General features: G+C 42.5%; 1 protein-coding gene across 1 annotated transcript in view; it reads right to left on the bottom strand.

Moving 5' to 3' along the window:
- Positions 1-25,506, bottom strand: part of slc12a2 (solute carrier family 12 member 2) — a 244,971-nt gene extending 219,465 nt beyond the window's left edge. Inside the window, 1 exon segment of the mRNA XM_085984420.1 lies at positions 24,362-25,506. Coding sequence (XP_085840546.1) covers positions 24,362-25,009 — 648 coding nt within the window. The 5' untranslated portion in view covers positions 25,010-25,506.
- Positions 25,507-27,578: the final 2,072 nt, after the last annotated feature.

Here is a 27,578-nt window from a genome sequence, read left to right as displayed (position 1 = left end):
AATTATGTACAGTCGCATCGCAATATTTTTCCTTCTGAAAACCAAGCATATATTCTCTATCGTGTATACTGTACAAGAAAGCCGTTAATCATATAATCGTACACTGATCTACATAAAACAGATGAATGGGAGCATGGACACGGATAAACCAGAACACCCGCCAATAGGAAACACATGAAAACCAAAGAACATAAATTTCCTGCTGGCAAGGTACAGCTTTAGAATGAATTTCATCATTCAAAAAGGATGCAAGGTTTGCTACTGTTCGTGAGCAGATGAAATACATTCACTACTTGCCATTTCTGAGGGCCATTTTTTTTTTTTTTTTTTTAAATATATGACTCACAGTACGCCACATTGCATATCTGTAGAATGCTCTCCACATTCTGGAAAAACTAGATCTCATCTACTCGTCAGTAGAAATCAAGATCTAAAATCAGTTGTGCATTAGTCTCTCATGCATTAGAGGCTGCTCATTTAGTAGAGGCAACATATAAAATAGAGACAACATATAATTGATCCTTCAGGACCAGAGTGCCTCAGGAGTTGATTCCTGGTCTAATTCCTTGGACTCACACCAAGTCCCATTCGCCCATCACGCCTGTGCTCGCTGACCTACCGGTTAAACAGCACCTCGATTTCAAAATTCTCATCCTTGTTTTCAAATCCTTCCATGGCCTCGCCCCTCTCCATCTCTGTAATCTCCTTCATCACCACCCCCCCCCCCCCCCCCCGAGATATCTGCGCTCCTCTAATTCTGCCCTCGAGCATCCCTGATTAATCGCACAACCTTTGGTGGCCGTGTCTTCTGTTGCCTAGGCCCGAAGCTCTGGAATTCCCTGCCTAAACCTCTCTGCCCTTCTTTAAGACGCTCCTTAAAACCTACCTCTGACAAGCTTTAGGTCACCTGCCCTAATTGCTCAGTGTCAAATGTTTTGTCTTACAGTACTCCTGTGCAGCACCTTGGGATGTTTTACTAAGTCAAATGCGCTATATAAATACAAGTTGTTGTTGTTGTCGTCTGTGCTAATCTCAGCCATGGCAGTAGTTGGAGAGCAACTTCTGTGGATCTGAACTGAATTGACATATCAATATAACCCAGCATCCTCATCACTTTGTTTATGATCCCCTCACACTGTTTAGACTCCTAGGTCTCCTTCAGCTTCCTCCTATCCCAACCATGGACTACAAATGTCTATTTTTAAACTTCCAATATGCAATACCATGCAGTTGTCTGAACTGTTTCATTTGTCACTGATTAATCCAGGTGCAGGCCTGCTCAAACTGCACCCCCGACAAGCCCAAAATCATCAGCGTCACTGAACTTAACGATACTGAATCAAGACTGCAATTCCAGGTTTATGAACCAGGACAGGAAGGATCCCAGCACCTCTGAAATACCCCACTACTTCCTTCCCCCAGTGGCCTAGTTCTCCCAACAAGAACTTCTGGCTCACTCCTCTTCGCCAACTGCTCACTAATCCTCGTCTACATCTTACTTTTGATATCCAGTGACTTTTTTTTAAACAAAAAAAGTCTCTCCTACAGTATTTTAATTGGAGACCTATTAATATAATGTGCTCTAAATATAGTTAAATCTGTATGCAAACTAAAACAGCATTAGAAACAATTGCTGAATAATCTCTTAAAATGGCATTCTGCAACAATAATTAAAAGCAGAAATTAACAGCATCAAGGAAAACATGGGTGCTCCACAACATCGTGAGATTACGGAGCTCGACATGGCAGAGTGACGACTAGAAGTAAATTAGTATGTGGAAAAAGGATTTATGAAATGGGAAGAATAATTCAAGAATATAAAACACTAGAGGAAAAAAAAAACTCTCTTAATGTTCCCAGCTGAACAATGAGCATCACTCACTAAGTGTTTGACACTGGATCAGGAGAATGCACCAGGAATGGCACAGTTCATCGAATAGGAAAAATCACAAATTGGAGGGTACAGAGATAACTTCACAATTCATCTGTTTATTTAGACTTCTTGCAGCACTGGACACTTTTGTACAGTCTGCATATTCAAGCTTCAGGCATGGCATGTAACCAATTATGTTTATATTTATTGTCCCATTCTCCAACTTTAAAAAATATAAACTCAGTCCAGGTCCCAAAATATTTTGATATCAGTTATCTTGGAGAATCCCTTCTTAATGTAACAGGAGTTTGAAATAAAAACAGAAAATATTGCCCACACTCAGGAAGCATCTGTAGAGAAAGGGGAAAGAAAAAGGATAAAATTTCAGGTCCATGACCATTTTTTTCCCCTCAGAAGGGTCATAGACTGGAAACATTATCCAAATCTTTTTCCTTTCTCCACAGATGCTGCCTGACCTACTGAGTGTTTCCAGTATTTTTTGTTATTTCAAATTTCCAGCATCTGCCGTATTATAACATTTTGCGCTCAACAATTCTACATTGCAACAGCTGAATATTCAATCCACTAATGACACCATTTTTGGGAACATAGCAATCGTTCATGAGACTGTGGGAACGTAATGCACAAGGTGCTATTGAAGACGGAAATTAAGCTTTACATAAACCTTTAAGGCCAAATAAAAAGCACTAAGTTCAGCTTCCAACACAGGACCATTTGTTCATTCCTCTAACCAATCACCACTTGTTAGCCTGTAGATAAATTTTGTTCATGATCAGTTTGTAGATACACCTATAAATAGTTTAATATCAATGAAAGACATTAACGAACACATTCCTGGATATTTAGTTGGGGGGGGGGGGGGGGGGGGAAATAAACAGTACAGCTGTTGCATTGGTGTAAAGCAGCTTTGGTTCATACCGATGCCAAGAATCTGATTTTCAACATACATCAAGCTTATTAAAACAAGCAAAACAGTGTTGAGATGACAGACCAATCATATTGCATTCAGCACAAGAGCACAATTCTTTCCATTAGCACCAAGAAACGCTGGACATCAACAGTCCTTCTACTGATCTTTCGATTCTAGATTTTCAGGTTTCAGCACACCTCAAATCTCAAAAGTGCAACACAGCAGAAGGCATTATTGAGGTGTGAATTCCAGGTAACAAGACAAATACTGTAATAAAAACAGAAAATGCTGGAAATACTTAGGTCGGTCAGGCAGTATCTGCGGAGAGAGAAGCAGAGTTAACGTTTCAGGCCAATGATCCTTCGTCAGATCTGGAAAAAGTTGGAGATACAAACAGATTTTTAAGCAAGTGTAGGGGCAGGGAAAGGGGGGAGGGGAGGAAAGAACAAAAGGGGAAGGTCTGTGATAAGATGGAAGGCAGGAGAGATTAAGAGACAAAAGGGATGATGGTGAAAGGCAAAAGGAGATGGCAATGAGACAAGTTAAGAAACAAAAGACAACTCTAAAATGAAGTGTAAATGGCAATGGCAGAATGATCAACAGCTGCCATGTGAGAGAGAGAACAACAAATGTAAAAAAAGATAGGGACAGAGGTTATGGTCTGAAATTGTTGAACTCGATGTTTGAGTCCAGAAGGCTGTAAAGTGCCTAAATCGAAAGATGAGGTGCGGTTCCTCGAGCTTACGTTGAGCTTCATTGGAACAGTGCAAGAGGTCGAGGATGACGAGGTCAGAGTGGGAGTGGAGCGGAGAATTAAAGCGACAGGCGACCGGAAGCTCAGGGTCACCCTTACGGACTGAACGGAGGTGTTCTGCAAAAGCAGTCACCCAATCTGCGTTTGGTCTCCCCAATGTAGAGGAGACCGCATTGTGAGCAGCAAATACAGTATACTAAATTGCAAGAAGTACAAGTAAATCGCTGTTCCACATGGAAGGAGTGTTTGGGGCCTTGGACAGTGGGAAGGGAGGAGGTAAAAGGGCAAATACTGTACCCAACAAGCTCCATTTCCAAAAGAACCCCAATGTCTAATAAAAAAAGTTACATCTAATTAAATTTGATCAAGCATCTGAAGTTATTTATGGTGACAGGTTACTGAGCATGAACAGTTAAATGTTGATGCAGTATTGAGACGGTTATAATTTAACAACTGTTAAACCATAAAGAACAAACTAGCATTTATATAGCACTTTATCACAACAGAGAATTTCCCACATACAATCAATTGTTTTGAAGTGCAGTCACTTACGCAAGGGAAAGCAGCAGCCATTCAGCACACAGCAATGTTCCACAATGTGATGAATGCCCAGTAAGCTTCTGGTGCTGGCAGAGTGACGAATGTTGGCCAAGGCACCTGAAGTACTGCCTCCTCTTCAAATATTGCCAGGGATCCTTAAAACATCCAGATCAGGCAGACGGGACCCTCTGTTCAACACTGGTTTTAAAGGAAAGCACCCCAAACAATGTAGAGCTCCCTCAATATTGTACTGAATTGTCAACATATATTATGCGCTCAAGTCTTGGGCCGCAGTTTGAATTTACAATCTTCTATTTCAGGCAAGAATGCTACCAACTAAGCCCAAGCTGACACCTACAGCCATTGACTGTAGGTTCCAGGTTGGATTTCCAGGCTGCTGACTTAGCTGATCTTATACAGGAAGGCAGTGGGTAAATGAAAATTGGCCTCAGTGCCTGCGTTAAGGGGGAGGCGAGGGGGAATAAACCACAGCATTCCTTTCTGAAAGTATGTGTTGACATCAAGTGAGGGCAGAATCAGCCTGAAGTTTAATGCTCCCTGCAGCTGGCATGCACCAACTAGACAGATGAATGAAGTCTCAAAGCTGCAGTACCCACAGTTTAATTCAAATTATCAACAAATGTCCTTTTACGAGATTTTAAAAAAGGATGTACTGCGGATGCTGAAAATCTGAAATAAAAACAGAAAATGCTGGAAATACTCCGTAGGTCAGGCAGCATCTGTGGAGAGTGAAGCAGAGTTAATGTTTCAGGTCGATGACCATTCACCAGAACTGTAAAAAAAAAGTTAACTGTTTCTCTCTCCACAGATGCTGCCTGACCTGCTGAGTATTTCCAGCATTTTCTGTTTATATTTCACACATTAAGCTACTTGTAGTCATAGTGCAGGACACTGCCAAGTTTGAAAAGCATTTTGAACAACCACAGGGAGACACAGTAAGGCATCAAGTATTGATTGGAGAAGCTTGAGTGTTAAAAGTCTAAAAAAAATGTAGGAAGGAAGGAAGGAAATATTGTGAGGAGGGCTGGGGAAGAATGAAGGAGACTAAGATGAGTCTCAATTTTAATTTTAATGGGAAGATAGTGGGAGGAGTAGTATGTGGGGCACTGTAGGTATAGTTTGAGGATGAGAAAACTCCAAGAAGTAATGACCACATTGGGTTTGGGTTGTGACAGAGGTTGATGCTAAAAGTGAGAAGGATCACTCATCAGGCTGGGCAGGGGCAAGAGGAGGAGGAGGAGGAAGGAAAAAGCTACTTTATAGTGAGGCAGGAAAGAAAGAAAGACTTGCATTTATATAGAGCCTTTCACAAACACCAGACATCTCAAAGCGCTTTACAGCCAATTAAGTACTTTGAGTGTAGTCACTGTTGTAATGTGGGAAACACGGCAGCCAATTTGTGCACAGCAAACTCCCACAAACAGCAATGTGATAAGGACCAGATAATCTGTAGGAGTGTAACATGGTGTTAAAAATAAAATGTAATCAAAATTTGGAATATTTTTAAGGAAAGGGTAGCTTTGGAGTCTTGTATGCTCAGAACTAAAAAGGAGAAAAAAATTGGCACGCTCAATGAGGACTTGGACAATGAATCTGGTCTTTTTTTTTTTTTTTTTAAATTCATTCCTGGGATGTGGGAGTCACCAACAAGGCCAGCATTTATTGCCCATCCCTAATTGCCCTCGAGAAGGTGCTGGTGAGCTGCCTTCTTGAACTGCTGCAGTCTGTGTGGTGAAGGTATGCCCATAGTGCTGTTAGGGAGGGAGTGCCAGGATTTTGACCCAGTGACAATGAAGGAATGGCGATATATTTCCAAGTCTGGATGGTGTGTGACTTGGAGGTCGTGGTGTTCCCATGCATCTACTGCCCTTGTCCTTGTAGGTGGTAGAGGTTGCTGGTTTGGGAGGTGCTGTCAAAGCCTTGGCAAGTTGCTGCAGTGCATCTTGTAGATGGTACACACTGTAGCCATGGTGCACCGGTGGTGAAGGGAGTGAATGCTTAAGATAGTGGATGTGGTGCCAATCAAGCAGGCTGCTTTGTCCTGGATGGTGTCGAGCTTCTTCAGTGTTGTTGGAGCTGCACTCATCCAGGCTAGTGGACAGTATTCCATCACACTCCTGACTTGTGCCTTGCAAATGGTGGAAAGGCTTGGGGAGTCAGGAAGTGACACTCGTCACAGAATACCCAGCCTCTGACCTGATCTTGTAGCCACAGTATATGTGTGCAGCTGGTCCAGTTAAGTTTCTAGTCAATGGTAACCTCCCAGGAGGTTGATGGTGGGGGGATTCAGGGATGGTAATGCCATTGAATGTCATGGTTAGACTCTCGCTTGTTGGAGATAGTCATTGCCTGGTACTTGTGTGGTGCAAATGTTACTTGCCATTTAGCAGCCTGAATGTCATCTAGATCTTGATGCATGCGGGCATGGGCTGCTTCATTATGAGGAGTTGCGAATGGAACTGAACACTGTGCAATCATCAGCGAACATCTCCACTTCTGACCTTATGATGGAGGGAAGGTCATTGATGAAGCAGCTGAAGATGGTTGGGCCTAGGATACAGCCCTGAGTAACTCCTGCATCAGAGATGATTGGCCTCCAAAATCCACACCCCTCTTCCTTTGTGCTAAGTATGACTTCAGCCAATGGAGTGTAATTTTTTTTAATGCACGAATGGTTAGGATTTGGAATGCACTGCCTGATAGGGTGGTGGAGACAGTCAATAGTAGCCTTCAAAAGGGAACCAAATAAATGCTTGAAGAAAAAAATGCAGGGGTATGGGGAAAGAGTGGGGGAGTAGTACTGACAGGATTGCTCTTCAAAGGGAGCCGGTGCAGACTTGATGGGCCGAATGGCCACCTTCTGTGCTGTAAGATTCTATGAAATGCAAAATTGGGTGCTTTGGACCTGGAGCTTCAAACTAGCAAGCAATTCTCCAATCTCCACAGTTCTCTCACCAAACAATTAAACTTTAAATAAGCACAGTTTCGGGTTAATTCAACAGAGCTCTTGTCCAAGGTGCTGGTCATTTGCTATTAGATTGATGTAAAATTATGCTACTGGCAGATTTAGCTAAAACTACAAATCCACTGCAAGAAGCAAGAGAAAAATAACTGAAAAAGGAGGCAAGTTTTAGGAACAGATGTACAAGGGTAGGCCGCTCCTTGTACGGATGCCACCATTCAATTGGCTCATGTCTATACCTCCACTCCATTTACCAGCCTTTGTTCCATATCACTCGATACCCTTACTTGAAAATATCTATTGCCATCAGTCTTGAAAATTTCAATTGATCCAGCAACCACAGCCTCTTCGACTAGCAAGTTCCAGATTTTCACTACCTTTAATGTGGAAAAAGTGCTTCCTGATTTCATTCCTAATTGGCCTAGCTTTAGTTTTTAAGATTATGCCCCCTTAGTCAGGATTCTCCCACCAGATTGAATAATTTCTCTACTATAAAATCCCTTCATAATTTTGAAGTACCTCAATTAGATCACCCCTCAACCTTCTAAACTCACGAGAATACAAAAAACATATGCAACACATCTTCATAATTGAGCCCTTTAAGCCTTGGCATCATTCTGGTGAATTTGCGCTCAACACCCTGGCTTCCACCAGCTTGGCACCACCCCACAACATAATGCATCCCTACAATGTTTGAGATTGTAAGAATAAACAAAGGTACTTTCATTTCAGCAAATACACTGGGAAATAAAGTGAAATTATAATGCAAATAAAGCAAAAAATGTGAGCAGGAACAAAGGCCGGAATTTTCCAGGGGGTCAGCGGGCAGGATCGGTGGCAGGTCGGGTGGGAAATTTGATTTTTTGACAGGTCAGGAACCCGCTTGTCATCCCGCCGCAACACGCCTTTCCCAAAAGGCGCATCTGTGATCTCAGATCGGACCCAACCCGCAGAGGCGGGCGACCCAATTAAAGGCTTGTTGACACCCTTAATAATGATGGTTTTAACCGTACCTTTTAAATTAACTGCTTGTCCACAGGGTCCACGCTGCTCATTTATCATGTCTGTTAACCTGAGGTGGGAGCTGAATGGCCATTGAATCAGCTGATTAGTTGACTGCTTGAAATGTACTATAAAAGCTCCCACCACACAGCTGTTCATTTTCCAAGCTCAGAAGCTGTTGCTTACTCCATTTGGAACACAGATTGAGCTTAATGCAGGTTGCAACTGTTTGGAGCCAACTCTTCATCCAATGGTCACCTCATTGGAACAACCCCTCTCACCACTGACAGATTGCTTCTGCCATCTATTCCATCAGCATGGGTACCGTTTACACCTTGGTCCTCAGAATCTGACCACGATCAGCCCCAACACCGACAGCACCAGGCACACCAGCAGCACCAACCTTCTCCGCAGTCAACTGATGCTGCACAGGACAGAGGGCATCAGCACCCGACCACATTGCTGCCAGGGATGACCTCACCATGGCCAGATTTACTTCACTTGACGCTGCACACCCTGGCTGCCATATGATGCGCCAGGTTGGTGCCACCCCACACCAACACCATAAAGCATCCCTACACTGTCCAAGCCATTCCTTTCACACTCATCACCATTGCGGGGGATACAGTTATGTCTCATCATTCACTGCAACTCACTAAGCCACTTCCAAAAGGTGCACACAAATCTGTCCAAAATAAAGGTTTCAATGTTTAACAGCACATTACCAGAAACTTTACGTGAACATTGGATAAAACACACAAGTGCCTACCTTTGTGTGTTGTTAGTTGGTATGATTGGATTAGGATAAGGGGTGGCTAGTGGGAGGGAGGGAGAGGAGTGTTGGTGCAAGGATGTGCAGGAGTAGGGTTGGGAAGGCAGTGTGATGGGGATGTAATGAGTAACAGGATGAAGGAGTGTCACTTCTTACTCACATTTCCTGATCTACTGAGATCATTGAAAGGTTTGCGCTACTGCACCCAGGTCCTCCTGATGACATCCCTGCTTGTGCCCTCCTGTGCAATGTGCAACCAGGCTGTTTAAGTCTCCTGGGGAGGTCTCTGCCACCCATGGGAAGGGAAGAGGACCTCCCTGCATGCTGTAACTCCCTGCATAAGCACATGGAGGGAGTCATGGGAGAACCCAGTGCAGCCCTGCACCTCTGTGCAGTGATTGTCAGCGTTTGCAGCACTTCAATGCTGTAGAACACGGACAGCACAAATGTCAAAGTAAGGTGGCCATGGCCCCTTTAGGGAAACCGGCTCAAGACGAGTCAGGAATGAAGTCATCAAATCCGCTCCATCTAACTAGCCGGGAAACGCGCTCGGCAGGCTCAACAAGCTCCATTGAGGAAAGTTCATTTTAGGCAGCGGGATGGAGCCAGCAGCAGGGCCGCAACCTGCCACACCGGACCCGCCAAGGTGATCAAAATCTCGGTCAAGGTTACTTTAAAATTACGAGTTTTGTTAAGTGATGTGTTATGGTACTACCAATTTATCCGAGAGTTCATTTCCTTCTGTAGAAAGATGTCATGGAGATATAACACCGCAGTCAATTTGCTGCATTACACAAAAAGGATGAGGTGCTGTTGCAGTGAATGCCAGAAGCTGCACCCTGCCCCACCACTACCAATGAGCAGTAGAAAGAACAAACATGAACTTGTATAGCACCTTTCATGTCCTCAAGATGTTCCAAAGTGCTTCACAGCCAATTAAGTACTTTTGAAGTGTAGTCACTGTTGTAATGTAGGGAAATGTGGTAGTCAATTTATGCAAGGTGCCACAAATAGCAATGACAAATGGCCAGATAATCTATTTTAGGGTTGTTGTTGGAAGATAAATGTTGGCCAGGAGACCAATAGAACCACCCTGCTCTTTGAATAGTGCCATGGGATCTCCCTTGTCCACCTAAGAGGTCAGATGGGGCCTTGGTTTAATGTCTCATCTGAAGGGCAGCAGCTCCAACATTACAGCACTCCCTCAATACTACACTTAAGTATGAGCTTAGATTACATGCTCAAGTGTCTGGAGTGGGGCTTGAACCCACAGCCTCGTCACTCCGAGGTGAGAGAGCAGTCAGAGAGCAAGTCTGACAATTCCGCAAGAGCTACTGCTAGAAAGAAAATGTTAATAGAACTCACCCCAAAAACATTATATTGGCTAGATGCAAGAAAAAAAGTTTGCATTTTTACAGTACCTTATCACAGAGATGTCCAAAAAGACACTTACAACCAATGAAGTCCAGTCACTTGTTATGTAGCCAAACACAGCAGTCAATTTACACACAGCAAGGTTCCACAAACAGTAAGTGAATGAAAGAATGACCAGATAATCAGTTATTTTAATTAACTGGTGATGATTGAGGGACAGTGGGAGAATGCCCTGCTTTTCTACAAACAGTGCCATGTACCACTGCATGTAATCTAAAAAGCTAACTGAAATCCACTAATTGCTACGGAGACAAATTACTACATACATTGACCTGGATGCTATGATTTAAGCACCCTCACTAGAATATGTATACAAGACATTTCTTGCAAAGGTTAGGGTTTGTGGAACAAATCGAATAACTAGGGCTGCAGATAGGGCTTTAAACTAAATAGTGGGGGGTGGGGAAAAGGGTTCCGGTGAGGGGAAATTTATAAAGTTAAAGAGAAAGGACAAGGCAATAGTGCAGGGTAGCGATAGGGGTAATGATAACCAGAATGTGACAGGAAGGGACAGAGCGTACAAACACAAGAGTGCACCAGCAAATAGGGTCAGAGGGAAAAATGGCAAAATGACAAAATTAAAGGCTCTTTATTTGAATGCATGCAGCATTCATAACAAGATAGATGAATTGATGGCACAAATAGAAATTAATGGGCATGATCTGATGGCCATTACAGAGATGTGGTTGCAAGGTGACCAAGGCTGGGAACTGAATATTCAGAGGTATGAGACATTTCGGAAGGAAAAAAAGGAGCTGGGGTAACTCTATTAATTAAAGGAGGAGATCAGTACAGTAGTGAGAAATGATCTAGGATCAGAAGATCAAGATGTAGAATCAGTTTGGCTGGAGATAAGAAATAGTAAGGGAAAGTCGTCACTGGTGGGAGTAGGCTGTAGCCCCCCCTGCCCCACCAGTAGTTACACTGTAGGACAGAGTATAAATCAAGAAATAATGGGGGCTTATAGGTACTGTAATAATCATGGGCGATTTTATTCTATAGGTTGGACAAATCTAATTGACAAAGATAGCCTTGAGGGCGAGTTCATAGAGTGTAATCGGGATGGTTTCTTAGAACAATACATTGTGGAACCAACCAGGGAACAGGCTATTTTAGATCTGGCAATGCGTAATGAGACAGGGTTAATTAATAATCTCATAGTAAAGGATCCCCTAGGGAAGAGTGATCATAACATGATAAACCACATTCAGTTTGAGGGTGAGAAACTTGGGTCTGAAACTAATGTCTTAAACTTAAATAAAAGACAATTACAAAAGGTATGAAGACAGAGTTGGCTAAAGTGGACTGGAAAAATAGATTAAAAGGTAAGGTGGTAGATAAGCAGTGGCAGACACTTAGAGATATTTCATAACTCTCAACAAAGATATATTCCAGTGAGAAAGAAAGACTCTACGAGAAGGATTAACCATCCGTGGCTAACTAAGGAAACTATCAAATTGAAAGAAAAGGCATACAATATTGCGAAGATTAGTGGTAGGCCAGAACAGTTGGAATTTTTTTTAAACCAGCAAAGGATGACTAAAAAAGGAGAAAATAGATGAGAGTAAACTAGTAAGAAATATAAAAAGACAGCAAGAGCCTCTACAAGGAAGAGAGTAGCTAAAGTAAACGTTGGTCCCTCAGAGGAGGAGATTGGGGAATTAATAATGGGAAACAAGGAAATGGCAGAAACTTTGAACAAATATTTTGTATATGTCTTCATGGTAGAAGACACTAAAAGCATCCCAATAACAGTAGATAATCAAGGGGTAAAAGGGAGGGAGGAACTTAAAACAATGACTATCACTAGAGAAAGTACTAGGCAAACTAATGGGACTAAAGGCCGATAAGTCCCCTGGACCTGATGGCCTACATCCTAGGGTCTCAAAAGTGGCTGCAGAAAGTGGATGCATTGGTTGTAATCTTCCAAAATTCCCTAGATTCTGGAAAGGTCCCAGCGGATTGGAAAACCACAAATGTAATGACCATTTCAAGAAAGGAGGGAGACAGAAAGCAGGAAACTATAGGCCAGTTAGCCTAACATCTGTCATTGAGAAAATGCTGGAATCCATTATTAAGGGAGTAGTAGCAGGGCATTTAGAAAATCATAATAAAACCATGTTTTGACTGCTTGATTGTATGAAAGGGAAATAGCGTTTGACAAATTTATTAGAGTTCGTTGAGGATGTAACGAGCAGGGTGGATCAAAGGGAACCAGTAGATGTAGTGTATTTGGATTTCCAGAAGGCATTCGAGAAGGTGCCACATAAAAAGGTTACTGCACAAGATAAGAGCTCACGGTGTTGGGCGTAATGAGCATGGATAGAGGATTGGCTAACTAACAGAGTCGGGATAAATGGGTCATTTTCAGGTTGGCAAACTGTAACTAGTGGAATGCCATAGGGATCAATGTTGGGGCCTCAACTATTTACAATCTATATTAATGACTTGGATGAAGGGACCAAGTGTACTGTAGCCAAATTTGCTGACGATACAAAGATAGGTGGAAAAGCAAGTTGTGAGGAGGACAGAGTCTGCAAAGGGATATAGATAGGTTAAGCGAGTTGGCAAAAAATTGGCAGAGTATAATGTGGGAAAATGAGGTTATCCACTTTGGTAGGAAGAATAGAAAAGCAAAATATTATTTAAATGGAGAGAGACTACAGAATGCGCCGGTACAGAAAGATCTGGGTGTCCTCGTACATGAAGCACAAAAAGTTAGCATGCAGGTACAGCAAGTAATTAGGAAGGCAAATGGAATGTTTGCCTTTATTGCAAGGGGGATGGAGTATAAATGTAGGGAAGTCTTGCTACAACTGTACCGGGTGTTGGTGAGGCCACATCTGGAGTACTGTATACAGTTTTGGTCTCCTTATTTAAGAAGGGATATACTTGCTATGGAGGCAGTTTAGAGAAGGTTCACTAGATTGATTCCTGACATGAAAGGGTTGTCTTATGAGGAAAGGTTGAACAGGTTGGCCCTATACTCATTGGAGTTCAGAAGAATGAGAGGTAATCTTACTGAAACATAAGATTCTGAGGAGGCTTGACATGGTAGATGTGGAGAGGATGTTTCCCCTCGTGGGGGAATCTAGAACTAGGGGACATAGTTTCAGGATAAGGGATCGCCCATTTAAGACAGAGATGAGGAGGAATTTCTTCTCTCAGAAGGTAGTGAATCTTTGGAATTCTCTACCCCGGAGAGCTGTGGAGGCAGAGTCAGTGAATATATTCAAGGCAGAGGTAGACAGATATTTGAGCTACAGTGGAGTCAAGGGTTATGGGGAACTGGCAGGAAAGTGGAATTGAGGCCAAGATCAGATCAGCTATGATCTTATTGAATGGCAGAGCAGGCTCAAGGGGCCAAATGGCCTACTCCTGTTATGTTCTTTATACTGTTGATCCACTCAAAGACAGCATAGTATAAAAATCAGGACATGATTTTAGGTATTGATGTATTTGGCCAACATTCAAAACAGTTGTGCACATGGACATGTAATAAATCATCTCAAACTTTGTGATAAAATTATGTCTTGCAAAGCACCTAAAGATAAGTTGGATATGGAGTTGCAACAACATGGCCCTCCTGTCTAGAGTTAGGTTGGCATACAACATCTCAGTTTACACACATTGTGATCCTGTGGCAAAACGTATGATTGGATTATGGTACTGTTTGGTAGTATGATTTTTTTTTTTTAATATAATAAAAGCTGCTATAGCAATATATACACACGTGTGGGAAAAATGGCTTTGGCAGCCACAGATATTATGCCAATATTTCAAATGGTGGATACTATCCTGGAGTATTGCAGTTGTTCAAGTTAGCGTTCACTGAGGTGGCAAACGAGGCACAAAAAAAAAAATGGAAAAACACAGGCGATAGTGCAGTGGATACTAATGCACTGAGGGTGTGTCCTTTCTCCCCTCAATTTCTGCGGTGAAATCTTCATTAGCATCAGGTCAGACAAACAGCTCTCTGCCATTTCTAATTATTAGTGTATACCACTCTGCATATTTTTGGTTAATAACATTTTGCAGAGGGTCAACCATTAGCTAAATGGTGATTGCCACCACAAATAACTAAAATATACTCAAATTAGTATGCAAGTTATATTGTCTGTGCATATTTCAACTTCACATTGCATTTTTTATATAGAGGGTACAAGTTCTAAATATTTAACTGTACAATTCAATCATACCAAATAGATAAGAAATAATGTTCAAGATAATAGTGTGTATACAAGAATCCAAATCGATTTGCCCTAAATGAACAGTATGAATGCAGAGCAATCCTCCAAGTCACAGGGGACCTGTGTAATAAAATTGTTCCACAGGTACTGTGTACCCCACACAAAATGGCTGTTTGTACATGGTACCAAAAATGCTCAGTAGATCATGTATTTGCAGAACAGGTGTAGAGATCAAGACAAGATTTGTAAAAAATCACCACACCTGTTTAATATTATATACATAAAACAATTTTAGCAGCTGTTAAGATTTAGATGGCTGTTAAATGTTAATACTTGCAGCAATAAACAGGTTACAAGAATAGTAAAACATTGACCCACGCACAACTTGAGTGATAAATTTTGATGTTCTGTTAGAGATTGCTTAGAAGAGCCCCATTGCTATGCTGCAAATTTCTCTTATTCCCACCCCCTGTATCAACTTGTGCAAAATTTCACCAACATTCCAAGTGTCGTGTGCAGTAAAGGTGCACTTATACAGTGTCTCATCACATCTGTCAAAACATCTCAAACACACTTCACCTACAAATTAATTTGATGTGCAGTGCCCTAGGAAAGCAAACACAGCTTCATCCACCTCATCAGGCAGTGCATTCCAGATCATAACTCACTAATTTTTTTCTCACCTCATGTCACCTCTGGTTATTTTGCCAATTACTTCTGCAAGTCCCCTAAACTGTTGAAAAAGCTGCAAGTTATGCACAGACAGTTCTACTCCAGTCCCTCCCCAGCTAAAAAATTCAAGAAAACAAAAATAGTTTTCCAAAAACAAATTCATGGTCATTTCAGTTTAAGTCCCCACCAGCAAGATACAAAATCAGAAAATATATCTGCCCACTACTATACTGATTTGCACTTAATTGCAATTTTGAGTAAGCTACAATGTACAGTGTTTGATGACAATACCCTCATAATAGGAGAAAGTGGAGTAGCTGTTCAATTTTATTAACATTTGACTGCATTTTAATACAAAAAGATAAAAACTTTTGATTATTTGGACTCTTCCAGTCAGACAGAGTTCAACAGGGAAATGAAGTACTGTACTTAAAATGAAGCAGCAAGTTTATATTTTTGCAAGAATGTCCTCCTTTCCACTCCAGCCCTACAGGTGCAGAAGTCACCATGTTGAGCTCACCAGGAAAGCATTTATTCTAAAAGTGTGGGGAAAGGGGAATAAATTAAGCTTTATTTTATACATAGGAATCATAGTACTCAACCTTTTTGGTATTGCTGTAATTATACATTTGTTTTTTTTCAAATTTATAATCTGCTCCTAATGCTGGCATATTCCATTTTCAAAAGGCAAGGGCCAAAGGTTGAGTTATTGTTATGAGCTACAGTCAGCTATAATATTATTAAATTCTCATTTCCCCATTCCCATACAATCTAAAAACAAGCTTTAAAATTACTGCAATGTCATATTTGCAGGTATTAGTTCACAAAAGTAGTCTGTGTTGTAAAGACTAGTCTGGAGATTTAGCACTGACCAAGTAGTCCTCGCCATGGGCAATGTAGAAAGAACAAATGTTTGAGAATTTGAGCAAATTTCATTTTTACAATACAAGGCTTTCAAAAGGTGCAAAGGCTACTTAAAGCTAGCTACTTCAGTATTTTGGGGAGTTTAAGGAATTTGTTTTGTTAGTAGCTTAAAACAATTGTGTTGCACACAAATATCCAGAGGTGTTAGTGTTGGGAAGGGGGAAAGCAGAAATAAACTTCACCTTTCCCCACTTTATGCCCCACCATGTCAGAATTAAGCATTCAAGTCATGTCATACAGCAAGGTTCCTCACTCTGCCCACACAAAATGCCTCAATTCTAACCACAGGAGAGTGCACCTCACTGCACTATGAGAATTTCACATTGAATGCCAAGATAAAGGTGACTTTCATCCCAGCAGGTTTGAGATGTAAAAAAAAAACTATGCTCCCCCACCATATCTCATTTATTGCATGGCTTTTAAAAATAACTTACTATATTCAGTATAATATTTGACCAGTCAAGCCTTGGATCTGAAATGGAGCCATTGAGAGAATTAACAGCAGCTCTGCAAAGACGACTGTTAAATTTTTTTTTGGAGGGTGTTAGCTTGAATCAAGTCATTATTTGACAGGAATAAAAAAGGTAATTAAACAAATATGCAGAGGTAAACATAGGGGGAAAAAAATACATTAATTTGACTAGTTCAAGTTCAACTTCAATTATTTCTTAATTGCAACAAATTAAAATGAATGCTAGAGATGCCACTAGTATTCTTAATTTAGCTACAACAAATATATTTCAAACATCTAACAAAATTCAAAGAGTCACACTAATTAATAGAAAAAAAATTATATTCTTTGAAAAAATAAATCCTAATTATGGTACTTATTATTTATCACCACTAATATACACTGCTGCAATGAGATTATAACTGCAAACACTTAATACATATTTCATTAAAATTGGGTTAGTTTTAATCCAAATCCACCCAGCTTTAAACTATGAATTGCATGAAGTACAGGCTTCATTTTGAAAAATTACATTCATTGTAGATCAAGCATTTTATTCTGTTAAGTGCACAATGAAGAACATATTTGTGTACCCATCAATGAAGTACAATTATCTGTACAGATTTTCCTCTACTCCCACATTGAAGCAGACTGTTTCCAGTAATTTAAGGGGCCAAGAACTAGGGGCCATAGATGCAAGAGATTTAGAACTGAGGCAGGAGAAACTTTAGGATTAGATTGGATAAGAGCAAAGTGGCTGAAGGGATATAGGAACAGGACGCGTAAATGCGATTAGGACTATCTGCTCACGTGGAGGGCAAACGTCAACACGGACTGTTTGGGTGAAATAGTCAGTCTCCGTGTTGTAACTTCTTCTATGTATGTACAGTATTACATTGGCTCTGGGTCCAGCAACACCTCACCTCTCCCTATCTCCAATCCTACAACCTCCCTTATGCAAAATTCTGCTGCTTGCATCCTATCCTGCACCAAGTCCCACTCACCCTTCATTTTAGTCCTCTTTAACCTGCATTGGTGCCCAGACCCATAATGTCTCAATTTTTAAAAAAATGTAAATTCTCACCAAAGTGTTTAAATCCTTTCATTGCCTCGCCACTTTCTGTTGCCATTACATCCTCTGGCCCTAAAAAGCCACCCCACCCCCACCCCAAAAACTCTAGTTCATCTCTCCCCTCCCTTCGCCCCCCCAATGGCAGTCATGGCTTCAGCCACATAGGTCCCAAGCTCTGGAATTCCTTCTCTCAAGCCTTCCACTTCCTGGTCATCCTTTTAGGCCCTCTAAAACTCTTTCCCCCTTATCCTCCACCTGCCCGCCCCCATTTTATAACCTTCCGCATTATTGCCAGAGTGTTCCTCTGTCAAACTTAGAATTTTGCACAATCAAGGAGGTGTTGTCAGTTTTTACTGTATTTGGTTAGAATTTATTTATCTTTTTATTTTCCCTCAATACACCTTTAATGACGAAACAAAATCTAATTTTAGGCAGGTAGCTGTTTGAAAAGTGCCTTCTGAATGTCATCCCCAGGCCCCCCACACAGTTTATTAAAAATAACAAGGTGCATTTTGAGACCATGGGGATATCCTGATCTTAAAGTTTAGCAAATCAAAGTGCAAAAAGTCCTAAAGTTAATAAAAACTGGACATAACCACAGTTTGTCACTTCAGGTACTAAAAACAAAAGGAGCACAACATTCCATGTTTAAAAAAAATTGATGATCGGTCAAGTAAGGAGAATTACTGCCATGTGAATACTCCCACTGTTTTAATAGGAGAACACACAACAGGCACAATAGAATCACAGTGCTTTTTCCAGATGTGTGAAAGACCTTGCTCAGTTTTGAAATCTTCCTCATGAGCAAAGGAAGGCTAGAAATGGAACCTCACCCGATGAGGCTCTCTTCTGTAGGCACTATTCCAGTAGGTTTAAACTGCCTTCAGGGACTGAAATTATATTGTTTGTAAAAACAAGTCTGTATTACAGCTGGGAACTGTATTGTCCCAAGGTCAACTGATATCAACCGTGGAATCACACAATATCAGCCCAACAATGGCATAATATGCAAGAGAGGTGGCTTAGCATCAAAGATATATTGGAGTTTGAGTACATCAAAGGGTAACTACTGATTAATATGTACAATTAGATGGCTCATGCACACATCCAAAATCAAGGTACTTTTGAAAGCATAACAACTGGAAAGTTCCATTTTCACACGATGTGATTGTTTACATTTCCAAAGTGAAAGATGGCCATATTAAATGAAACGTTAGACAATTTGATGCCAAAAGATATGTATGTACATTCTGAAATCATTGATAACACAAAGCTACAATGATGGCTTAGGCAAAGTGGTAAATGCACTGCATGGAGTAAAGCTAAGCCATATAGACCAGAGAGCTTCCAGTGAAAGTCTGCACTGAGATGTGGTGTCCCTAGAGTTGAATAGCTTGATATTCACCATCTAGACCTACAGATTTAGACTTAAGAGTCACAAGGATGGTGGCTGATACCCAAGAAACTTCACCCCAGCATAAGCCGGTATCTTCAAGAGAAAAGCCTACTTCCTGCAGAGGGGGCGCAGATTTAAGGTGATTGGCAGAAGAACCAAAGGCAGCATGAGAAAAAACTTTTTTACACAGTGAGTGGTTAGGATCTGGAATGAGAAGTTGATGGAGGTAGATTCAATCGTGGCTTTCAAAAGGGAATTGGATAAGTACCTGAAGGAAAAAAATGTGCAGGGCTATGGGGAAAGGGCAGGGGAGTGAGACTAGCTGAAGTGCTCTTGCAGAGAGCCAGCATGGACTCGACAGGCCGAATGGCCTCCTTCTGTGATGTAACCATTCTATGATTCTATGAGAAAGGAGGCCAATATAAAAATGTTCTAAACATGCAGAAGCACATTGTGCAGGTATGTTTTGGTGCATTCATCATTCGCCCACTCGTGTTTAACCAACTTGGTCGAGTTTTTTGATAAGGTAACAGAGAGGTTTGATGTGGTGTACATGGATTTCCAAAAGGCGTTCGACAAAGTGCCACATAATAGGCTTGCCAGCAAAGTTGAAGCCCATGGAATAAAAGGGACAGTTGCAGCAAAGATACAAAATTGGCTAAGTGACAGAGAGTAGTGGTGAATGGTTGTTTTTCAGACTGGAGGAAGGTATACTGTGGTGTTCCCCAGGGGTCAGTACTAGGATCACTGCTTTTCTTGATATATATTAAATGAGTTGGACTTGGGTGTACAGGGCACAATTTCAAAATTTGCAGATGACAAAACTTGGAAGTATAGTGAACAGTGAGGAGGAGAGTGATAGACTTCAAGAGGACAGACAGGCTGGTGGAATGGGCAGACACATGACAGATGAAATCTAATGCAGAAAAGTGTGAAGTGATATTCTTCCTACCAAAAAGCAAGGAGAGGAAATATAAACTGAAAGGTACAATCCTAAAAGGGGTGCATGCACAGAGACCCCTTGGGGTAAATGTGCACAAATCATTGAAGGTGGCAGGGCAGGTCGAGAAAGCAGTTTAAAAAAAGCTTACGGGATCCTGGGCTTCGTGAATAGAGGCATAGAGTACAAAAGCGTGGAAATTATGAAGAACCTGTATAAAACACTGGTTCGGCCTCAACTGGAGTATTATGTCCAATTCTGGGCACCACACTTTAGGAAGGATGCAAAGGCCTTGGAGAGGGTGCAGAAAAGATTTACGAGAATGATTCCAGGAATGAGGGACTTCAGTTACGTGGAGAGACTGGAGAAGCTGCGGTTGTTCTCCTTGGGAGCAGAGAAAGTGGAGAGATTTGATAGAGGTATTCAAAATCATGAGTGGTCTGGACAGAGTAGAGAGAGAAAAACTGTTCCCATCAGCAGAAAGATCAAGAACCAGAGGACACAGATTTAAGGTGACTGGCAAAAGAACCAACGGCCACATAAGAAAAAACTTTTTACGCAGCGAGTAGTTAGGATCTGGAATGCACTGCCCGAGTGGTGGAGGCAGACTCAATCAGAGCTTTCAAAAGGGAGTTGGATAAGTACCTGAAGGAAATAAAAATTGCAGGGCTACGGGGAAAGGGACTAGCTGAAGTGCTCTTGCAGAGAGCTGGCACGGGCTCGACAGGCCAAATGGCCGCCTTCCATGCTACAACCATTATGTCCAATTCTGGGCACCACACTTTAGGAAGGATGCAAAGGCCTTGGAGAGGGTGCAGAAAAGATTTACGAGAATGATTCAGTTACGTGGAGAGACTGGAAAAGCTGCGAGGAGGAAAGCCTCAGGCTACAGGACGATATAAACGGGTTGGTCAGATGGGTGGAAAAGTGGCAAATAGAATTTAACCCTGAAAAGTGCGAGGTGATGCATTTTGGACAGACAAATAAGGCAAGGGAATACACAATGAGTGGTAGGACCCTACGAAGTACAGAGGGACCTTGGTGTACATGTACATAGATCCCTGAAAGCAGCGGAACAGGTAGACAAGGTGGTTAAAAAGGCATATGGGATACTTGCCTTCATTAGCCGAGGCATAGAATATAAGAGCAGGGAGGTTATGATGGAGCTGTACAAAACGCTGGTGAGGCCACAGCTGGAGTACTGTGTGCAGTTCTGGTCGCCTCACTATAGGAAGGATGTGGAGATGCTTTGGAGAGGGTGCAGAGAAGATTCACCAGGATGTTACCTGGGATGGAGCGCCTCAGCTATGAAGAAAGACTAAACAGGCTGGGGTTGTTTTCCTTGGAGCAGAGGGCTGAGGGGGGACCTGATAGAGGTGTACAAAATGATGAGGGGCATAGATAGGGTAGATAAAGAGGAACTTTTCCCCTTAGTAAGGGGGTCAATAACAAGGGGGCATAGATTCAAGGTAAGGGGCAGGAGGTTTAGAGGGGATTTGAGGAGGAACTTTTTCACCCAGAGGGTGGTTGGAGTCTGGAACTCACTGCCTGAAAGGGTGGTAGAGGCAGGAACCCTCACAACATTCAAGAAGCATTTGGATGAGCACTTGAAATGCCATTGCATACAAGGCTATGGACCAAATGCTGGAAAATGGGATTAGACTGGACAGGGATTGATGGACGGCGCAGACACGATGGGCCGAAGGGCCTCTTTCTGTGCTGTATAACTCTATGACTATGACCATTCTATGATTCTATGGTCTGATTGACACTTACAGAACATAGTTAGTCATGAGTTTGCCAATTGGCACTGTTTTTCCTGCTCACTTTGACAAGGTCACACATTGTGGTACACAACTGAACAAATATGTAGTCATTTGTGGGTTCTCAAACATCCTATATTTGCACAATGGACTTGATTTTACTGCTGGAAGTAACCAGCGGTAATATTAGCATTGGGCATCTAAAAATCAAACTTCACAGTAGTGGCAAAAATAAGCTCTCATCGGATTCTTAATTTTTCATCCTCTTGTATCAAAAGGAAAAGGAATCATTCCTAAATTCAAGGAAGGCAAGGAGACTGGAGTGAAAAGTGAAGAGAACAAGTCAATCTAATGAGTGTTGCAGATCTACCAGCCTTTCACCCCTTTGTGATGATGCCACCAACAGCAAAAGACAAAAATCAATCTCATGTGCATTATGGTTCACTGTTCATTCACAATCCTCACATCACAGCTGGGATTCTAACATCAGCAATGTTTTCTGAAAACAAACAGCCTATATTTAACACTCAGGGAGACAGCCCACTTGCTACATTTCGAAAGTAGTAGCAGAAAATGAGGACTACTATTAAATGCTGTTAAGTGGGCATTAAGCATTTAACATAAAATTGTTACTGCTGAGGAAAGGAGAGTCTACTTTTCTCTGCATTGCAGCAGAAGAACCACAGTTACAAACTATTTTGAAGTCACCTTGTTAACAGGGTTTAAAGTCAAAGAATTAAGAGAATTCTTAGCCCAATAAACCCCATCAGGACTTGATTAGATACCGTGCAGTACCTGCGGACGTGGTGGAAGGTATGCGAGTACTTTATTTTTGGTGGTTAAGATCCTGGCTCCAGAAGCATGGTAACTAAGGCAATACAGGCACCCATCTCCTTGCTTTCTTTTGGAAACACTATACTGTATCAGTGATTCATTTTGGGGGCCAACGTCTAGAAATTATCATTGACATATTAACAAACAAACTTTTAATGCATTTAAACAACATTCCTTTGCTTGCTATTTAAAGAAGGCATGTAATAATTTTAAATAATTGGGTTAATGCACAAATTAAAAACAGCAGACAGAGGAATGTCATGAATGCATTATGCAGGCGTCCACCTAGATAAACAGCAGCAATTTCGATGCTCAAAATGAATAGTGGCATAGCAAGAAATAAATATATTATTTTGTTTACTAGTACACAATTCACCATTGTAGTTTTTGGTCCAGCTCAGTGGGAAACAATCTCAATAGTGTACACATCAGAAAATAGCCAGATATATAAATGTCTACACCAAAATGCAGTGTGAGTGTGAGTGTGTGTGTGTGTGAAGGAAGGATTCTCAGATGCCAGCAATGTAGCATCATCCACAAAGTTTTTCACAAGACTGATAATCTACAAAATCCTTAGTTTCCTTCACCCTCACCATCTAAAGTGGAATTCAGTACATCACTACCCAAGTTGAATTATTGTTGCAAGAACCTTTGGCATTACAAGTAACCACAGCAAGTTAACATAATTTGAATTCCAGTCTTCTGCAATTACCACTCAGACTTCTCTAGAGCCAGTCCCAGGCAGGATGCCTGTGAAGAGAAGAAAACTGCCTAGAATATCCCCAACACCTCCTGGCATGGATGGCACCTGTGGGGGTGTTCAAAGAATTGGATTACTCTGAACAGGCCACAAATGTAGATGGATAGCTGCAGAGTAGGGAAAGATAAGCAGGTGGAAACAAACACCCCATAGATACATTTGAAAGAAACACCCCATAGATACATTTGAAAGAATCTTTCTCTTAGGCAGAAAGAATACTGCACTGATGTCACCACAGGCACAGAGCTTCTTGTATAGACATTATACAACACTCCCACTTGCGAAACTAAATTGGTAATTTCTCAAAACAATAATGGAGCTGAAAGCCATAACATGGTCACTTGCTCAAGTATCTATAAACCACTTCAACTTCACGCTTAATAATTAGATCTCAACATTTACTTTGGTATCCATTTTATATTTTGCTTGCAATTATGGTTGGAGATTATTGCTGAGTGAATGTCATAGTGGTGTCCTTCTTACAATACAATAACCTAGCAATCTAACAGTCTTGGGGCCCACATTTGTCCATATCTATATGAAAAACCTTACTTGCACTTCCAGTCGGCTTTTCCATGATAGTTTCCATTATAAACATGGACATAAGAATATATGCAATCTTAACACACCACAACCATCCCCCGCCCAGCATACCACTGGCAGGAGGGCAGAATTTCAGAGAGTGACAAGTGCACAGACAATTTCCATTATAAATGTGGGCATAGGGATTTAGAATTTTTTTTAAAAAAAAATTAAGGGCAGGATTGACTTCATTGAATTACATCTAATCCCCTAGCCCAATTATCCCCCTATCCTGTAACCCCGTTTGACCTGAAAACTACATTGGGTCTTCACTCCCAGTGAGCAGTGCCACTGGAGATCAACTTCTCTACGTTACAAACCTTGGATGCCGGCATACCACCCGATTTCAATATCAGTTACAAGAAATAGGAAGTATAGGTTTTATTGAATTCCAGCCAAGGCTGCTAACCGCAGGAGGATATGTAAAATTGCTTGTGTAAATAGTAATCCTGCACCTACATGTACTCGGGAAAGATGCGCTAATTTACCTTGTCGAGCTCATCGTGTAGCTCAGCCAGGCTGGGTCTGATGAGCTTCTCGCCCAGTTGGGCCACCGTGTGCCTGTAATGATCGATCCTGGGCACCGCGTCGATGGTGTTGTGGCCGAAAGTCCTGAGATAGTAAGTGTTGGTGTGCGTATCGTAGTAGTGGTGAGCCCCGGTGCCGGACGAGTGCAGGCTGCCCTCGCTCATCATGGTATCGCCGTTCTGCGGGTAGCCGTTCATGCTCTCGCTGGGCGGCTGGTGCGCCGACGATGCCGAGCTGGGCGGCGGCGGCTGGCTGGACAGCGGCGGCTCATCCGAAGCCGGGTCGACGAAATTCACCCGGAATCTGCCTTTCGCCTCTTCTGCTGCTGCGGCGGGCGGCGCGGCGGCAGGTGAGGCTGGAGACGGAGCCCCTGCAACGCCGTCCCCCCTGTCCTTGTCCTTGGTGGCGGCAGGCTGGGCTGCGGTCGGTCCCTTCTGCCCGTCTCCACCACCTCCGCCCTCGGTCACCAGGTCGACCTGAAAGCGGCTCTGACTCGCTACGGGACGGAGCGGCGTGGCCGGCGGCTCCTGCTGGCCGGCACCAGGCTCCGGGCCGGACTGGGACTGGCACTGCACGCCGGCCGAGGAAGCGGGAAAGGCGGGCTCCATCTCTCTCTCTCTCTCTTTCTCTCCCCCGCCGCTTCCTTCCCTCACACACACACACTGCTACACACCGAGGCTCAAAGTTAAAGAGAGTTAAAAAAAAATAATTTAAAAAAAACTCCCCAGACACCAGATGCAACAATCTTCTTCCTTCCTTCCTCCCTCTCCCCGGCCGTCTCTAAAACTTTGCAGCGGGTTAGTTTCGGTCCTCGCCGCTGTGTCTGCAGCGCTAGACCGGCCGGCCACACAGCCCCCGGCGCCCGTGCATTAATAAGATGTCTGATCCGAGCCACTCTGGCATCCCCGGAGCCGGCTGCACGCCTGCCTGTATCTGTGTGCCGGGCACTCACTGGCCGCAGCTCTCAATATATCGCGCGCGCGCGCACTCTCACTCTCTCTCTCTCTCTGCACCTCCCACCCTCCTTTCTTCTCTCTCTTTTCTGCCTTCCTTTATCTCTCACATCCCTCAGCTGTTATAAGTCGGCGCTCTCCTCCTCTCATTGGTGGCTGCAGAGTGCGGCGGGGGTGTTGCTGTTGGAGATAGCAGAGAGAGTGACTGATACACACACACAGAGCACAGCGCAGGGTAAACATCGCGAGAAACAGGCAGCGGCTCCCCACAGGGAAGCTGCTTCAGCTCTCAGTGCTGCGCTGGGCTTTCGGTTTGAAACATGCTCTCTGCCTCCAATGCTGCCAAATGCAAAGCAGCAGTATGGAGATGATGCGCGGAGGGAAGGGGAAAGAGATGAGTTGAGGAAATTGCAAACATCTATCCTGTGCTAAACCGTTTTATTTATTAGCTTTTTAAAAAAAAAATATATATTATTTTATTGCGTTCCACGAAAAGCAGAGAGGTGCAGTAGGCATGTCGGAAAGGTACCCCGTTTTAGCCAGGGTGAGGAGAATCTTGAAGGGAAACCCCATCTTCATTTCAAGAAAAGTATAATGGGGGGAATAAACTGCAAATACTGAAAATTTGAAATAAACGGAAATACACAGCAAGGTAGTCGACATCTGTGAAGGAGAAAAGAAAGGTTATGACGTTTTGGGTTTGCAGTTAAACCAATCGCAGAGACGTAAATTAATTAAATTACTGCAAACTGTTTAGTAGAAGACTGTTAGATGACCTAAAAATCATAAAATGAGATGATGCAGATATTTAAATAAACCAAAAGTATTAAAAGTAAGTGTGCAAATACCGGGTTTAAATAAAGGAGTAACACACAAACAGGAGAGAATAAGAAAAAGTGGCGTAAAGAGAGAAGAGCAAATGCAGCAGATCGGAAATTACACCGGAAATTGAAGTGAAATTCGGTGGATCGACAACGCATGAGAAGAAGGGGAAACGTTCCTACCATAGGCTAAGACACCTGTCAGTGCTGTGCTCTGATGAAGGGTCTCCACCCCAAATGTCAAGCTGCCCCTCTCCCCTTCTCTCGAATCACCAGCACCACTGCTGTGAAGAAAACAGAGGGTAAAGCTGAGGTCTGAAGTTACTAAAGTCAATTTTCAGACCAGAGGGCTGCAGAGTGCTCAGAAGAAAGATGAGCACTGGTCCTGAACCTTGTATTGAGCTTCAATGGAACAATGTAGGAGAGCTAAGATTAAAAGCTCGGAGTAGGATTGTGGGTGGAAGTTAAAGTGGCGAGCCGCAGGGAGGCCACATTTGTGGATAGAACTAAAATGTTTGGTGGTTACCTATTATGAGTTTGCATCCCTCCCTCGTCCTCCACCAGTGTTACGGAGACTGCACAATGAGAAACACATACTAGACTGAAACAAGTACATGTAACTTGCTGTCTGAAATGGAAGGCATATTTGGGGCCCTGGACAGTGGTATAGTGGAGGTAAATGGACAGGTGTTGCATCTCGGATTGGAGCAAAAGAACTGGGGCTCTTTAGTCTAGAAAAGAGAAAACTGACAGATGACCTGATAGAGGTCTTTAAAATTATGAAGGGGTTCAATAGGGTAGATGGATAGAAGATGTTACCACTAGTGGAGGTGTCTAAAACTAGGAGCCATGAATATAAAATAAATCACCAATAAATCCCAGAAGGAATTCAGGAGAAACTTCTTTACTCAGCGAATTATTAGAATGTGGAATTTGCTACCACATGGAGTACTTGAGGCAAATAGCATAGATGCATTTAGCGGGAAGCTAGATAAGTACATGAGGAAGAAAGGAATAGAAGGATATGTTGATAGGATGAGATGAAAAAGGTGGTAGGAGGCACGTGTGGAGCATAAACAACAGCATGGACCTGTTGGGCCAAATGGCCTGTTTCTGTGGTGTCAACACTATGTAATACTATGTATTATGTAATTTTTTTAAAAATTCATTTTTATGGGTTGTGGGCATCGCTGGCAAGGCCAGCATTTATTGCCCATCCCTAATTGCCCTTGAGAAGGTGGTGGTGAGCTGCCTTCTTGAGCCGCTGCAGTCCATGTGGTGAAGGTACTCCCACAGTGCTGTTAGGTAGGGAGTTCCAGGATTTTGACCCAGCGACGATGAAGGATTGGCGATATACTTCTAAGTCAGGATGGTATGTGACTTGGAGGGGAACTTGGAGGTGG

The sequence above is a fragment of the Somniosus microcephalus genome, chromosome 1 (genome assembly GCF_052327205.1).
Source record: "Somniosus microcephalus isolate GS21.2 chromosome 1, FLI_Smic_1.0, whole genome shotgun sequence".
NCBI lineage: Eukaryota > Metazoa > Chordata > Chondrichthyes > Squaliformes > Somniosidae > Somniosus > Somniosus microcephalus.
The sequence above is the reverse complement of the archived record's forward strand: the minus strand, read 5'-3'. Positions and strand labels throughout refer to the sequence as shown.